At 44.5% G+C, this 15404-nt stretch overlaps 1 protein-coding gene across 1 annotated transcript in view; it reads left to right on the top strand.

Moving 5' to 3' along the window:
• LOC112260575 (tensin-3) overlaps positions 1-15404 on the top strand; it is a 65777-nt gene that overhangs the window by 37958 nt on the left and 12415 nt on the right. Inside the window, 8 exon segments of the mRNA XM_024435800.2 lie at positions 1281-1444; positions 1914-2046; positions 2174-2257; positions 11253-11394; positions 12413-12554; positions 12557-13007; positions 13243-13329; positions 13542-13673. Of these exon segments, the coding sequence (XP_024291568.2) occupies positions 1281-1444; positions 1914-2046; positions 2174-2257; positions 11253-11394; positions 12413-12554; positions 12557-13007; positions 13243-13329; positions 13542-13673 (1335 nt within the window).

The raw sequence follows: 15404 nt of genomic DNA on the forward strand, positions 1-15404 counted from the left end.
TCCAGGAAAAACATCAGGGACAAACTGATATTCTGCAAAGGGTACAGGGATTGGACTGCTGAGGACTGGGGAAAGTAATTTTATCTGATGAATCCCCTTTCCGATTGTTTGGGCCATCTGGAAAAAAGCGTGTCCGGAGATGACAAGGTGAGCGGTACCATCAGTCCTGTGTCATGCCAACAGTAAAGCATCCTGAGACCATTCATGTGTGGGGTTGCTTCTCAGCCAAGGGATTGGGCTCACTCACAATTTTGCCTAAGAACACAGCCATTAATAAAGAATGGTACCAACACATCCTCCGAGAGCAACTTCTCCCAACCATCCAGGAACAGTTTGGTGATGAACAATGCCTTTTCCAGCATGATGGAGCACCTTGCCATATGGCAAAAGCGATAACTAAGTGGCTCGGGGAACAAAACATCGATATTTTGGGTCTATGGCCAGGAAACTTCACAGACCTTAATCCCATTGTGAACTTGTGGTCAATCCTCAAGAGGCTGGTGGACAAACAAAAACCCACAAATTCTGACAAACTCCAAGCATTGATTATGCAAGAATGGGCTGACATCAGTCAGGATGTGGCCCAGAAGTTAATTGACAGCATGCCAGGGCGGATTGCAGATGTCTTGAAAAAGAAGGGTCAACACTGCAAATATTGACTCTTTGTATCAACTTTATGTAATTGTCAATAAAAGCCTTTGACACTTATGACATGCTTGTAATTATACTTCAGTATTCCATAGTAACATCTGACAAAAATATCTAAAGCTTAAGCGGCAAACTTTGTGGAAATTAATATTTGTGTCATTCTCAAAACTTTTGGCCACAACTGTACATCTCTACATTTCTCATGGCTATAGGATGACAGGGCTTTCTGGGAGGCCTTAAATTAGCACCCCGGTGCTGAGTGGGGGGTCACCCTAGGCCAGGCTGTCACAAGTCTGCCCCCCACCTCACATCTCCCCTCGGTCCTCAGCTGTCCACTCACAACAGACACTAGTACTAAACAGACACTAGTACTAAACTATACTCAATATTATGCCAGTTGAAGGTATTGGAGAGGTATAACAACTCCTAGAGAGTGTAATCAAGAAGTTAGAGCCAGAAGTCTTTGGTATGATATTGCTTCACACATTGCATGTCACTAACATCGCTTAAAGGGTTGACATTCTTCAGAAGCATGTTTTTCCTATAGACTTGAGGTGGTAGTGCTCTCTGGGTAGTTCAGCATCAATGGCTAGTTCTCACCCTCCGTTCTGTCTCTTTGTGTGTCTGAGCAGCCGTCCCATCATCCATTGGTGATGTCAGAGTGGACGCCATGCAGGGTCTGAGTCGGCAGGTCAGTGATGTCACAGATCACCCAGGGTTCTGTGGCTCAGGTTGGGGTGTGCAGGAAGACTACAGGAGCACACGGACCTACTCACCCTGCGTACCTCACACACAGGTAGCTGAACATACCGAAACCCTGACTCGCTGACTCATTACCTTGTAGTTTAGAACAAACTATACAGACTATAGTACTACATAGAGCCATGGCTATATGGAACGCAAGCAGTAGAATCCGATTTTAAAAACTGATAAAAATACACCTTATGGAACAGCGGGGACTGTGAAGAGACACACACACAGGTACAGACACACATACACATACACATGATAAGACACGCACTCTACCCACATGTACACATAGATGTTGTATTGTAAATATGTGATAGTTGAGTAGTGGTCTGAGGGAACACACTTAATGTGTTCCCTTTCACTTTGTGAAAAGGGTTATGAAATGTAATGTCATGTAATATTTTACTTGGCTTGTCATGATGTGCACAATTAAGTGCTGTGTTTTGCTGTGTACCATTTTTGCTTTGTAAAATGTTGTGATGTTCACGCATGTTTTTGCTGTGTGTGTGTTTCAGCATGGCATGCTATTTAGGAGTGACAGTGTGGACTACAGAGCTCAAGGTCCAGAGATGGACAGCGGAGTGGAGGCTGGTAGTGACATGACTCCTCCTACTCCTGCCTTCCCCATCTCTCCCCCTACACCTTATGGTAAGAGCCTCCTTCATTGTCTTGGGCCTCTTTTCAAAGGTGTGTGTGTGATTGCATATGATCGTGCTTGTGATCATTGCTGAATGACTGCATTCTGAACCTAATCTCTTCTTCTATCTTTCCACAGTGAAAAACATGCCGGAATTCCCTCACCTGAGGCAATCTCCATCTCCCAGCATGCAATCCTTTGGAGCTTACAGGATGGAGCAGGGTAGGTCATGGCTGTGTGTATCGCAGCACTAACATTCTCATGAATTAATTCTTCATTCAAGTGAAGTGAGAAAAATGTTTAAATATATTCCATAATTCAATGGTCTGGTAAGACCGGTGTGTGTCTATTTGTCAATAACAGCTGGTGCACGATGTCCAATATTAAAGAAGTCTCAAGGTTTTGCTCGCCTGAGGTAGAGTACTTAATGATAACCTGTAAACCATGCTATCTACCAAGAGATTAATCATCTATATTATTTGTAGTTGTCTTTTTACCACCACAAACCGATGCTGGCACTAAGACCGCACTCAACCAGCTGTATAAGGCCATAAACAAACCAGAAAATGCTCATCCAGAAGCGCCACTCCTAGCGGCCCGTGGACTTTAATGCAGGCCATCTTAAATCTGTTTTACCTCATTTCTACCAGCAGTTCACATATGTAACCAGAGGAGAAAAAAACTCACCTTTAGACCACCTTTACTCCACACATATAACTCTGACCTTAATTCTGACCATAATTTCTGCTTACAAGCAGAAACTAAAGTATGAAGGACCAGTGACTCACTCAATACGCTACCCGACTGTTTTGCTAGCACAGACTGGAATATGTTCGGGGGTTCATGCAATGGCATTGGGGAGTATACCACCTCAGTCACTGGCTTCATCAATAAGTGCATCGACGACGTCATCCCCATGCTGACTATACATACATTTGCCAACCGGAAGCCATGGATTACAAGCAACATCTTCACCGAACTAAAGGCTAGAACCGCTGCTTTCATAAGTAGGCGCTACAGAGGGTAATGCGTATGGCCCAGTACATCACTGGGGCCACTCTTCCTGCCATCCAGGACCTATATACTAGGCGGTGTCAGAGGGCCCAAAAAATTGGCAAAGACCCCAGTCATAAACTGTTCTCTCTGCTACCGCATGGCAAGCGGTATCGGAGCTCCAAGTCTTGGACAAAAAGGCTCCTTAACAGCTTCCACCTCCAAGCCATAAGACTGCTGAACAATTCATCAAATGGCCACCCCCCCACCCCCTCCGCTGCTGCTCGCTGTTTGTTGTCTATGTATTCTCACTTTACCCCTACCTCCATGTACAAATTACCTCGACAGGCCTGTACCCCCACACATTGACTTGGTACCAGTACCCTGTATATAGCCTCGTTATTGGTATTTATTGTATTACTTTTATTTTTATTTTGTAATTTTTTAAACTTTAGTTTATTTAGAAAATATTTTCTTAACTCTATTTCTTTAACTGCATTTTTGGCCTGTAACTAAGCATTTCACGGTAAGGTGTACACCTGTTGTATTCGGCGCATGTGACTAATACAATTTGATTTGATTACAGCAGTACTCAAAATATACTTTTTTTTTCAGAGTACAGAACAATCCATAGAAATACCACTAGTCTCTACATAAAGTGAATGGATATATTGAAATGTCAGGCCATTGTGAGGGGAATGTATCATGTGGCACTTGACCTTTGACAAAGCCATTTGATTGGAGGAGTCACACGATAGAACAGTGGAACAATGGATTTGTGGTCTATGTAGGGAAGTGGAGACATTAGAAGTGAAGGAGTCTATTCCACTCATTCTCTCTCATCCTCCTATCCCTCTTTACTTCATCTCTCACTCTATTAAAGACAGAAAGTGGGTGTCAGAGAAAGAGAGTGAGTGAGAGAAATAGCTCTAGGAGACAGAGCCCAGTGATGAGGGTTTGAATTCAAGTAAGTGGTTTACGTGTGTTCATTGTTCATCACTGCTTTTAACTATCATGAGAACTTCTCTCGGAATGTAATCGACCATAGCCCTTTTAGGTGTACATTATGTTTATGTGTTTATATCTGGTTGTCTTTGTTTTTCCTGTGGTATTGCACCATTGCTGGTCACTTTTCCATAACGAATGTATGATCCCTGCCTGTAGTTGGGGATTTTGTGGTGGTTGGAGGCAGTGCACTAAACAAAGCCTTCTCATGGACTGCCTCCTTTCCCTGGGGGTTCCATACAAGTCTCTCTCCTCCCATGGTCGGTTTGGAGAACGTCTATGTGGTTTCAGTACTGAAAAGAAACAGTTTTTTTTATAGCACATAGTGGCGAAGCCTTGAATGACTAAAACAGTAAAACATGTTGTTTGTGCGTAGCCTTGTTGTGGTCTTAGATTTTTCTCAGTGGTGGAAACGCCCAGTTATAAATGTGGTTGTTCTCAGAGATTGGGATGTCTTGGTTTATCATCTACTGGCATACATCTTAAACCATTATTTTAGAGTATAGAGACATAATCAGACATGGCATAGATCCCTTCTGTGGTTCCCTCCCTCCGAAACAAGACCTAAAGAGGGTTTTTGTTCCAAATCCAGTTGAGTAGTTGGCAGAGTTTTGCCATCCTGTTGTGGCTGTGGGTCATTGGTGAGGCATGACAGTGATGATATCCGAGGTTACACTCACACACACAAAGTGAGACTCATAGAGGTGACCTTCATGTTCATCTCTTTGTCCCTCTTTGACCCCCACCAGCCTGTTGTCATGGTGATCTGTGTCAGAGGGGTTGTGAGAGTGACAGCACCCCCAGACTGATCTGTGGCCCCACTGTGCCCACTTTGCCCAAGCACGCACCGTGTATAGAATCACCGCATTCAGACGTGCCATGTAACCATGGTTATGCAGGGTCGAGGAATCGGGGGGCTCAAAAACCATTTTCTTTCCCCAGTGAAAGTACCTCTGTGTCAAAAGAAGGGTCGAGGGACAAAAAGAAACCAGTACCCCTCTCTCTCGTTTCGTTGTCTGCCTTGTCCTCCACATTCCCATAGAGGTAACTGGGACCCCATGGAAACATCAGTCAGTCACTGAGCTGTATGGAATCTGTGGACTGGAAACATGTGGTTTCAGGTTCTGGGGGCAGGCACATTTGTATTACATTTTTAATTCACCTTTATTTAACCAGGTAGGCCAGTTGAGAAAAAATTCTCATTTACAACTGCGACCTGGCAAAGATAAAGCAAAGCAGTGTGACAAAAACAACAACACAGAGTTACACATAAACAAATGTACACAATAGAAAAAGCTATGTACAGTGTGTGCAAATATAGAAGAGTAGGGAGGTGAGGCAAAATAATTACAATTTAGCATTAACACTGGATTGATAGATGTGCAGATGATGATGTGCAAGTAGAAATACTGGGGTGCAAAGAGCAAGAGGTAAGTAACAATAGGGGGATGAAGTAGTTAGGTGTGCTATTTACAGATTGGCTGTGTACAGGTTCAGTGATGGGTAAGCTGCTCTGACAGCTAATGCTTAAAGTTAGAGAGGGAGATATGACTCCAGCTTCAGAGATTTTTGCAATTCGTTCCAATCATTGGCAGCAGAGAACTGGAAGGAAAGTAGGCCAAAGGAAGTGTTGGCTTTGGGGATGACCAGTGAAATATACCTGCTGGAGCGCGTGCTACGGGTGGGTTTTGCTATGGTGACCAGTGAACTGAGATAAGGCGGGGCTTTACCTAGCAAAGACCTATAGATGTCCTGGAGCCAGTGGGTTTGGCAACAAATATGTAGTGAGGGCCAGCCAACGACAGCATACAGGTCGCAGAAGTGGGTGGTATATGGGGCTTTGGTGACAAAATGGATGGCACTGTGATAGACTGCATCCAGTTTGCTGAATAGAGTGTTGGAGGCTATTTTGTGAATGATATTGCCAAAGTCAAGGATCGGTAGGGTAGTCAGTTTTACGAGGGGATGCTTGGCAGCATGAGTGAAGGAGGCTTTGTAGCGATATAGGAAGCCAATTCTAGATTTAATTTTGGATTCGAGATGCTTAATGTGAGTCTGGAAGGAGAGTTTACAGTTTAACCAGTCACCTAGGTATTTGTAGTTGTCCACATATTCTAGGTCAGAACCGTCCAGAGTAGTGATGCTAGTCGGGCGGGAGGGTGCAGGCAGCAATCGGTTGAAGACCATGCACTTAGTTTTACTAGCACACACTGAACTTTATCTGAGAAGTAGTTGGTGAACCAGGTGAGTCAGTCATTTGAGAAGCCAAGTCTATTGAGTCTGCCGATAAGAATGCGATGATTGACAGAGTCGAAAGCCTTGGCCAGGTCGATGAAGACGGCTGCACAGTACTGTCTTTTATCGATGGCGGTTATGATTTAGTTTCGGACCTTGAGTGTGGCTGAGGTGCACCAATAACCAGCTCGGATACCAGATTGCGGAGAAGGTACGGTGGGATTCAAGATGGTCGGTGATCTGTTTGTTAACTTGGCTTTCGAAGATTTAAAAAAGCAGGGCAGGATGGATTTAGGTCTATAACAGTTTGGGTCCAGAGTGTCTCCCCCTTTGAGTAGGGGGATGATCGTGGCAGCTTTCCAATCTTTGGGGATCTCAGATGATATGAAAGAGAGGTTGAATAGGCTAGTAATAGGGGTTGCAACAGAATGCCTAGCCCAGCTGAATTTTTGGGATCCAGATTTTGCAGCTCTTTCAGAACATCAGCTGTCTGGATTTGGGTGAAGGGGAAGCGGGGGGGGGGTGCAAGTTGCTGCAAGGGGTGCTGAGATGTTGGCCGGGGTAGGGGTAACCAGGTGGAAAGCATGGCCAGTCGTAGATAAATGCTTATTGAAATGATCGATTATCGTAGATGTATCGGTGGTGACTGTGTTTCTTATCCTCAGTGCAGTGGGCTGCTGGGAGGAGGTGCTCATATTCTCCATGGACTTTACAGTGTCCCAGAACCCTTTAGAGTTAGTGCTACAGGATGCAAATTTCTGTTTGAAAAAGCTAGCTGTAGCTTTCTTAACTGACTGAGTATATTGGTTCCTGACTTCCCTGAAAAGTTGCACATCGCAGGGGCTATTCGATGCTAATGCAGAACGCCACAGGATGTTTTTGCGCTGGTCAAGGGCAGTCAAGTCTGTGGTGAACCAAGGGCTCTATCTGTTCTTAGTTCTACATTTTTTTGAATGGGGCATGCTTATTTAAGGTGAGGAAGCACTTGGAAAGCACCATGGTGAGGAAAGCACTTTTAAAGAGCAACCAGGCATCCTCTACTGATGGGATGAGGTCAATATCCTTCCAGGATACCCGGGCCAATTCGATTAGAAAGGCCTGCTTGTTTAAGTGTTTTAGGGAGTGTTTGACAGTGATGAGGGGTGGTCGTTTGACCGCGTAGCCATTACGGACGCAGGCAATGAGGCAAAAATCGCTGAGATCCTGGTTGAAGACAGCAGAGGTGTATTTAGAGGGCAAGTTGATCAGGATGATATCTAAGAGAGTGCCCATGGTTACGGATTTAGGGTTGTACCTGGTAGGTTCCTTGATAATTTGTGTGAGATTGAGGACATCTAGTTTAGATTGTAGGATGGCCGGGGTGTTAAGCATGTCCCAGTTTATGTCACCTAACAGTACAAACTCTGAAGGTAGAAATAGAATGAATAGAACAGGTGTTCCAATTGAAGTCAATGACGGCATAATGGCTGGAATGGCAGCCATTGCAGGTGAACCCATAAGAGCAAAGAAGAAAGTAAAAGCAGGAAGTTAAAGAAGGAAGTGTAGCCATCAATATGTGCTGTGATTTGTTGATTCAACTCAACTGACATTACAAAAAATGCATTCCATTGCATTAGCCACATCAGTTAACATCATTTGAATGAACATTGTACATTACCATGGTAATTACTGCATCACAATACCAGGAAGCCATTGCGAGCGTACCAATGAGTTTACCAGTCAAATATCTATGGCTAGACACCTGTCAGGGTTTCCAGAGCTATGATTGATGAAATAAAAGCTTTACTCAATTATGTCTGGGGACTTTTAATTTCTGCTTGAATTAATTAGTCTGATTTGTTGACTCAGTGCCACTGCCTGCCAGGCAGCAGTAAAGGCCTGCCAGGGAGAGTAATCTGCTCCGTACTGAACAGATCGATGAATGGCTGCTGTACTGTTGAGCTAGAAGCAGACTGACTTACTGATTGACTGGAGAATGATTTAACTAACACCACTGCTGACTGTTCTGTTTGGTATTGGATGTATTCTATTATACTGCACCTGGGGTAAGAGTTTAGGCATTTTTGCCCAGATTTTGTTCATGTGATATCCAGATGTTTTAGAGAAATTTAACTGTATTTATTTTGGAGTGTTGGTCAATGGACGGTCTGAAACAAGCAAATAAGAAAATCCTAATGTTAAACGAGGCAGTGTCAGAGGAGGGCCCTAAAAATCTTCAAATGCTTATGTTACATGTGCGACCAGAGGAAAAAAAACTCTAGGCCACCTTTACTCCACACACAGAGACGCGTACAAAGTTCTCCCTCGCCCTCCATTTGGAAAATCTGGCCATCACTCTATCCTCCTGATTTGTGCTTACAAGCAAAAACTAAAGCAGGAAGTACCAGTGACTCGCTCAATAGGGAAGTGGTCAGATGACGCAGATGCTAAGCTACAGGACTGTTTTGCTATCACATACTGGAATATGTTGAGGACTACACCACATCAGTCACTGGCTTCATCAATAAGTGCATCAATGACGTTGTCCCCACAGTGACCGTACGTACATACACCAACCAGAAGCCATGGATTACAGGCAACATCCGCACTGAGCTAAAGGCTAGAGCTGTCACTTTCAAGGAGAAGGACTCTAACCCAGATGCTTATAAGAAATCCCGCTATGCCCTCCGATGAACCATCAGGCAAAGCGTCAATACAGGACTAAGATTGAATCCTACTACACCGGCTTGTCGGATGTGGCAGGACTTGCAAACTATTACAGACTACAAGGCACTACAGAGGGTAGTGTGTACGGCCCAGTACATCACTGGGGCCAAGCTTCCTGCCATCCAGGACCTCTATACCAGGCAGTGTCAGGACGGCCCTAAAAATCTCCAAAGACTCCAACCACCCTTGTCATAGACTGTTCTCTCTGCTACCGCACGGAAAGCTGTACCGGAGCGCCAAGTCTAGGCTTAAAAGGCTTCTTATCAGTTTCTACCCCAAGCCATAAAACTCCTTAAGAAGAGCTAATCAAATGGCTACCCAGACTATTTGTTATTTTTCTATTTTCTTCTTTCTTCTGCATTGTTGGTTAAGGGCTTGTAAGTAAGAATTTCATGGTTGTATTCAGCATATGTTTTATTTATTTATTTTAATTTTACCTTTAATTAACCAGGTAGGCAAGTTGAGAACAAGTTCTCATTTACAATTGCGACCTGGCCAAGATAAAGCAAAGCAGTTCGACAGATACAACGACACAGAGTTACACATGGAGTAAAACAAACATACAGTCAATTATACAGTATAAACAAGTCTATATACAATGTGAGCAAATGAGGTGAGAAGGGAGGTAAAGGCAAAAAAGGCCATGGTGGCAAAGTAAATATAATATAGCAAGTAAAACACTGGAATGGTAGTTTTGCAATGGAAGAATGTGCAAAGTAGAAATAAAAATAATGGGGTGCAAAGGAGCAAAATAAATAAATAAATAAAAATTAAATACAGTTGGGAAAGAGGTAGTTGTTTGGGCTAAATTATAGGTGGGCTATGTACAGGTGCAGTAATCTGTGAGCTGCTCTGACAGTTGGTGCTTAAAGCTAGTGAGGGAGATAAGTGTTTCCAGTTTCAGAGATTTTTGTAGTTCGTTCCAGTCATTGGCAGCAGAGAACTGGAAGGAGAGGCGGCCAAAGAAAGAATTGGTTTTGGGGGTGACTAGAGAGATATACCTGCTGGAGCGTGTGCTACAGGTGGGAGATGCTATGGTGACCAGCGAGCTGAGATAAGGGGGGACTTTACCTAGCAGGGTCTTGTAGATGACATGGAGCCAGTGGGTTTGGTGATGAGTATGAAGCGAGGGCCAGCCAACGAGAGCGTACAGGTCGCAATGGTGGGTAGTATATGGGGCTTTGGTGATAAAACGGATTGCACTGGGATAGACTGCATCCAATTTGTTGAGTAGGGTATTGGAGGCTATTTTGTAAATGACATCGCCAAAGTCGAGGACTGGTAGGATGGTCAGTTTTACAAGGGTATGTTTGGCAGCATGAGTGAAGGATGCTTTGTTGCGAAATAGGAAGCCAATTCTAGATTTAACTTTGGATTGGAGATGTTTGATATGGGTCTGGAAGGAGAGTTTACAGTCTAACCAGACACCTAAGTATTTGTAGTTGTCCACATATTCTAAGTCAGAGCCGTCCAGAGTAGTGATGTTGGACAGGCTGGTAGGTGCAGGTAGCGATCGGTTGAAGAGCATGCATTTAGTTTTACTTGTATTTAAGAGCAATTGGAGGCCACGGAAGGAGAGTTGTATGGCATTGAAGCTTGCCTGGAGGGTTGTTAACACAGTGTCCAAAGAAGGGCCGGAAGTATACAGAATGGTGTCGTCTGCGTAGAGGTGGATCAGGGACTCACCAGCAGCAAGAGCGACCTCATTGATGTACACAGAGAAGAGAGTCGGTCCAAGAATTGAACCCTGTGGCACCCCCATAGAGACTGCCAGAGGTCCGGACAGCAGACCCTCTGATTTGACACACTGAACTCTATCAGAGAAGTAGTTGGTGAACCAGGCGAGGCAATTATTTGAGAAACCAAGGCTGTCGAGTCTGCCGATGAGGATGTGGTGATTGACAGAGTCGAAAGCCTTGGCCAGATCAATGAATACGGCTGCACAGTAATGTTTCTTATCGATGGCGGTTAAGATATCGTTTATGCTCTTGAGCGTGGCTGAGGTGCACCCATGACCAGCTCTGAAACCAGATTGCATAGCAGAGAAGGTATGGTGAGATTCCAAATGGTCGGTAATCTGTTTGTTGACTTGGCTTTCGAAGACCTTAGAAAGGCACGGTAGGATAGATATAGGTCTGTAGCAGTTTGGGTCAAGAGTGTGACAATGTGACAAATCAAATTTGATTTGAAAGATGTTTAGTGCATTCTAGCCCTAGTCCTTGAATGTATTTATCCAATATGTGTCATTTGTCATGTATGCCCTCTCACACCCCAACAGAGCCTCACGGTTACTTAGAGATGATTGGTCACCTTCCCCAGTCCACAGATGAGGGCCTACCAGACTCCTCCTCCAGCAGCCATAGGTCCTTCGGCTCCTCTCGCTCTGCCTTCACAAGTGGGACGCTCCAACGGACAGACAGGTATAGCCAATCACAAACAAGCCTTTCACATAATTATTGGAAGCCTAGCTCATGTTTATTCAAAGGTAATTTCTTGGAATATACTGTAGTAGATGGTTATGGACCCAATCACATATGTTTATATATACTGAAGAAAAATATAAATGCAACATGTAAAGCATTGGTCCCATCTTTCATGTGCTGAAATAAAGATCCAAGAAATGTTCCACATGCACAAAAAGCATATTTCTCTAAAATTTTGGACACAAATTTGTTTACATCCCTGTTAGTCAGCATTTCCCTTTTGCCAAGATAATCGATCCATCTGACAGGTGTGGCATATTAAGAAGCTGATTAAACAGCATAATCATTACACAGGTGCTTCTTGTGCCGGGGACAATAAAAGGCCACTCTAAAATGTGCAGTTCTGTCACATGACACAATGCCACGTCTCAAGTTTTGAGGGAGTGTGCAATTGGCATGCTGTTCGCAGGAACGTCCACCAGAGCTGTTGCCAGATAATGTGACGTTCATTTCTCTACCATAAGCCACCTCCAACATCATATTAGAGAATTTGGCAGTACATCCAACCAGCCTCACAACTGCAGACCATGTGTAACCATGCCAGCCCAGGACCTACACATTTGGCTTCTTCTCCTGCGGGATATTCTGAGACCAGCCACCAGGGCAGCTGATGAAACTGAGGAGTACTTCTGTCTGTGATAAAGCCCTTTTGTAGGGAAAAACTTATTCTGATTGGCTGGGCCTTGCTCCCAAATGGGTGGGCCTATGGCCTCCCCTGCCCAGTCATGTGAAATCCATAAATTAGGGCCTAATTTATTTATTTAAATTGATTGATTTCCTTATATGAACTGTAACTCAGTAAAATCATTGAAATTGTGGCATGTTGTGTTTATATTTTTGTTCAGTATATTTATGGTTATAGGCTAAATGTTCTGAAAATACCTTATGGTCATACAGTTTGATTATAGTTGTGTTTTTGATTATCTTCTAATTTTGGTGTTCCTCGTTTCTCCAGCCCCTCCATGGGTCAGCCCTGGCCAGAGGACAGAGCCCTCCTGAGCCGCCACGCCTCCCTCAGCACCTGCCCCACCCCCAGGCACCCCCTCCCCACTCCATGTCCCTGGACTACGGACACCACTCCCCTCCCATGCACCCCCACCCGGCCCCCAACGCCCACAGCTCCCCCCGGGGAAGCCAACGGAGCCACAGGGCCCGCTATGCCCTCACCCACAGCCCCGCACACAGCTTTGATGAGCAGGACGACTCAGGTCTGGGGAGCTACGGCACCGCCGACTGCCCAGTCTCTGCCTCTCCTCTACTGGGGAACGGAGGCATGGAGAGGGGCATGTTGATGTCTGGTTCCATGGACCAGCAGGGCACCACCCGGACCCAGCAGCACCAGCAGCTCCAGGCCCAGGGGGCCTTGCCTCCGCTGCTGCCCGAGAAGAGGAGGGCGTCAGACGGGGAGCACTCCCTGGGCACGGCCTCCCCAGCCCCCAGCGGGTTCTCCAGCCCACACAGTGGGAGCTCCCTCAGTATCCCCTTCCCCAATGTCCTGCCTGACCTCTCAGCCTCTACACAGATGCCGGGCACTGCCTCACCTCTGCCAGGTAACGCTCTAGCTAGCACAGTCAATAGCCAATCACTTATATGAGCTAATGGCTCGGGTTGGTGCAATACTTTAAAGAAGGTAATCAGTACTGTATCCTTTAGGTACTGCACTGTGAGTGTTCTCTGTCAATTTGGATTTGCCACATATGGATGTCTTTTAAACTTAGTGTTTGAATTCCTGAGGTCTTTGTGCATTGGCTAATCTCTGGTCTGTTTGTGATACTGTATTTCCAGATGTCCTGGCCATCAAGCAGGTGACTGTAAAATTTGTGCAAGACACATCGAAATTCTGGTACAAGTCTGATATCTCCAGGGACCAAGGTAAAAACATGAGGAAATACTTGTCTTGTCTACCAACTGTATTTTGTCTGCTGAATTTCCATGATGCTCTTCATCATGTTGAAAGTGATTTTGTCCAGTTTTAGCAGAGGCTCCAATTTGCAAACTCCTCCATGAAATATCTTCCTCCTCTCCTCCTTTACTCCTTTACTCCTTTACTCTATACTCCTCTTCTCCTCCTCTCCTCCTCTCAGCTATCTCAGTCCTGAAGGACAAAGAGCCTGGGTGTTTCATTGTACGCGACAGCCACTCCTTCAGAGGTGCCTATGGGCTGGCCATGAAGGTGGCCACACCCCCTCCCTCAGTCCTGCAGCAGACCAAGAGAGGTAGGCATTGGCTGAAATATATAAATGGGCGGAGCTTTGGTTCGACTCAAAGCGGTGCCTGTTTGATGTAGGAAATGGGAGTAGAATGATGATTGATGAAGCACATATATGCTGACCTAAGTCCGTTTTGTGTTCACCCATGGTCATCGTTAGAATTGTTGGAGAATAAGCTGATCCTAGATCTGTGCCTACAGGCAGGTTCCACCCTAGTTCCAGAACCTTTCAGTAGAACAGGGGTATCATGGAATGAGCCAACTGAGAGGCAGCATCCTGGGAATCTAACAATAACAATCACCATAAAAGCCCTCTACTATTACACCCCTATGACCTTACTTCCATGGAGGGAACATGATAGTCACCTCTCTGCCCCTCTCTCTACAACTCCTAGCTCTGGGTCTCTCTTCTGGGCAGTATCATGATAGAGTCAAGCAGCCCTTCTCTTTGCCAACTAGTCTTAGATGTGGCAGCTAGTGTTTCAAGACAAACAATAGACATGCTGTCTTTATAAACTTGCACAGATTTCAGGACTTTCTCCAGAGATACTTTTTGCCTTACTTTACCTGACATATGGCCGCTGAAAAAAAAACAGCATAAACCAGCTTAGGCTGGTGACCAGCCTTCATTGTGTTTTCAATGGTTACCAGATTTTGTTGTGTTTTGGCGGGTGACCAGTCTTCACTGTGTTTTTGCTGGTAACCAGACTTTGCTGTGTCTGCTGGTGACTAGCATTTTCAGTTTTTTTTTGCTGGTGACCAGCCTTCGCTATGTGTTTTGGACACATAAGCTGGTCACCAGCATACCAGCATACCAGCATATGCTGGTCACCCGCAAAACCAGCATCAAATCACATTATTCTGGCTTGCAAAGTGATGTCTAATTCCTATTGGAATCCGCCTCACTGGGGATATCCAAAAATGTGAACTTTTATTCACACAATCTGCAATCAAAATGACTGCCAGGGTTACCATTTCAGTAACAGGTGCATTAAGTCCAACTAACAGATTGGATCAGTTTATAAATTGTACTCTATTTATCTTCGTGTAGTATGAAAGTTGAGATAAATACAATTGTGTAAATGTCTAGTAGTTATGTCTAGATTTGTTTCAAAGCACTGGATTGGCCACATACGCTATAAACAGGGTCCCTGTAAGACCACAATTGCTTTGCAGCATGTTCAGGATTTCTTTAAAAAGTGAGTCAGTATACCATTTGAATAAACTAGATATGCTAAATAGTGTTGTGTTTACATTTTCTCAAAGTCAGCCAGCCAAGAGTAGGCTTACCTATAGGTGAGTATGGGTGACAGTGACTGATCAATTGTTTAATTCAAGAGAGGTTTTATCCGAGCAAGGGTTCAACATCATTCCTGAAGTCAAATATATCTACAGGTCTACACAATATGTGCAGGGTAATGTTCATGAATGTGTTGTAGCATTAACCAACCCTAACACCGAACATTACCATAACCACATGTTTTCAATAAAAGACACACAAAACAGGTTATGCTATTAAAGAATCCACATTGAACAGGCCAATACACTAATGTCTAACTTTATAAACGTGTTCTTAAATTATTCACTATTTTGTTTATATCGCTTATGAGACTGGACATGGAATGGAAAGAGGTCAACAGAAGAATCCCCGACTTGTGCGAGCTTGGCAAATTAGAAAAACAAGATACCCAACTTTGACTCAAAATGCAATTAGGCTTCTTCCTGTAGCTTAGAACAT

Source organism: Oncorhynchus tshawytscha, linkage group LG10 (genome assembly GCF_018296145.1).
Source record: "Oncorhynchus tshawytscha isolate Ot180627B linkage group LG10, Otsh_v2.0, whole genome shotgun sequence".
NCBI lineage: Eukaryota > Metazoa > Chordata > Actinopteri > Salmoniformes > Salmonidae > Oncorhynchus > Oncorhynchus tshawytscha.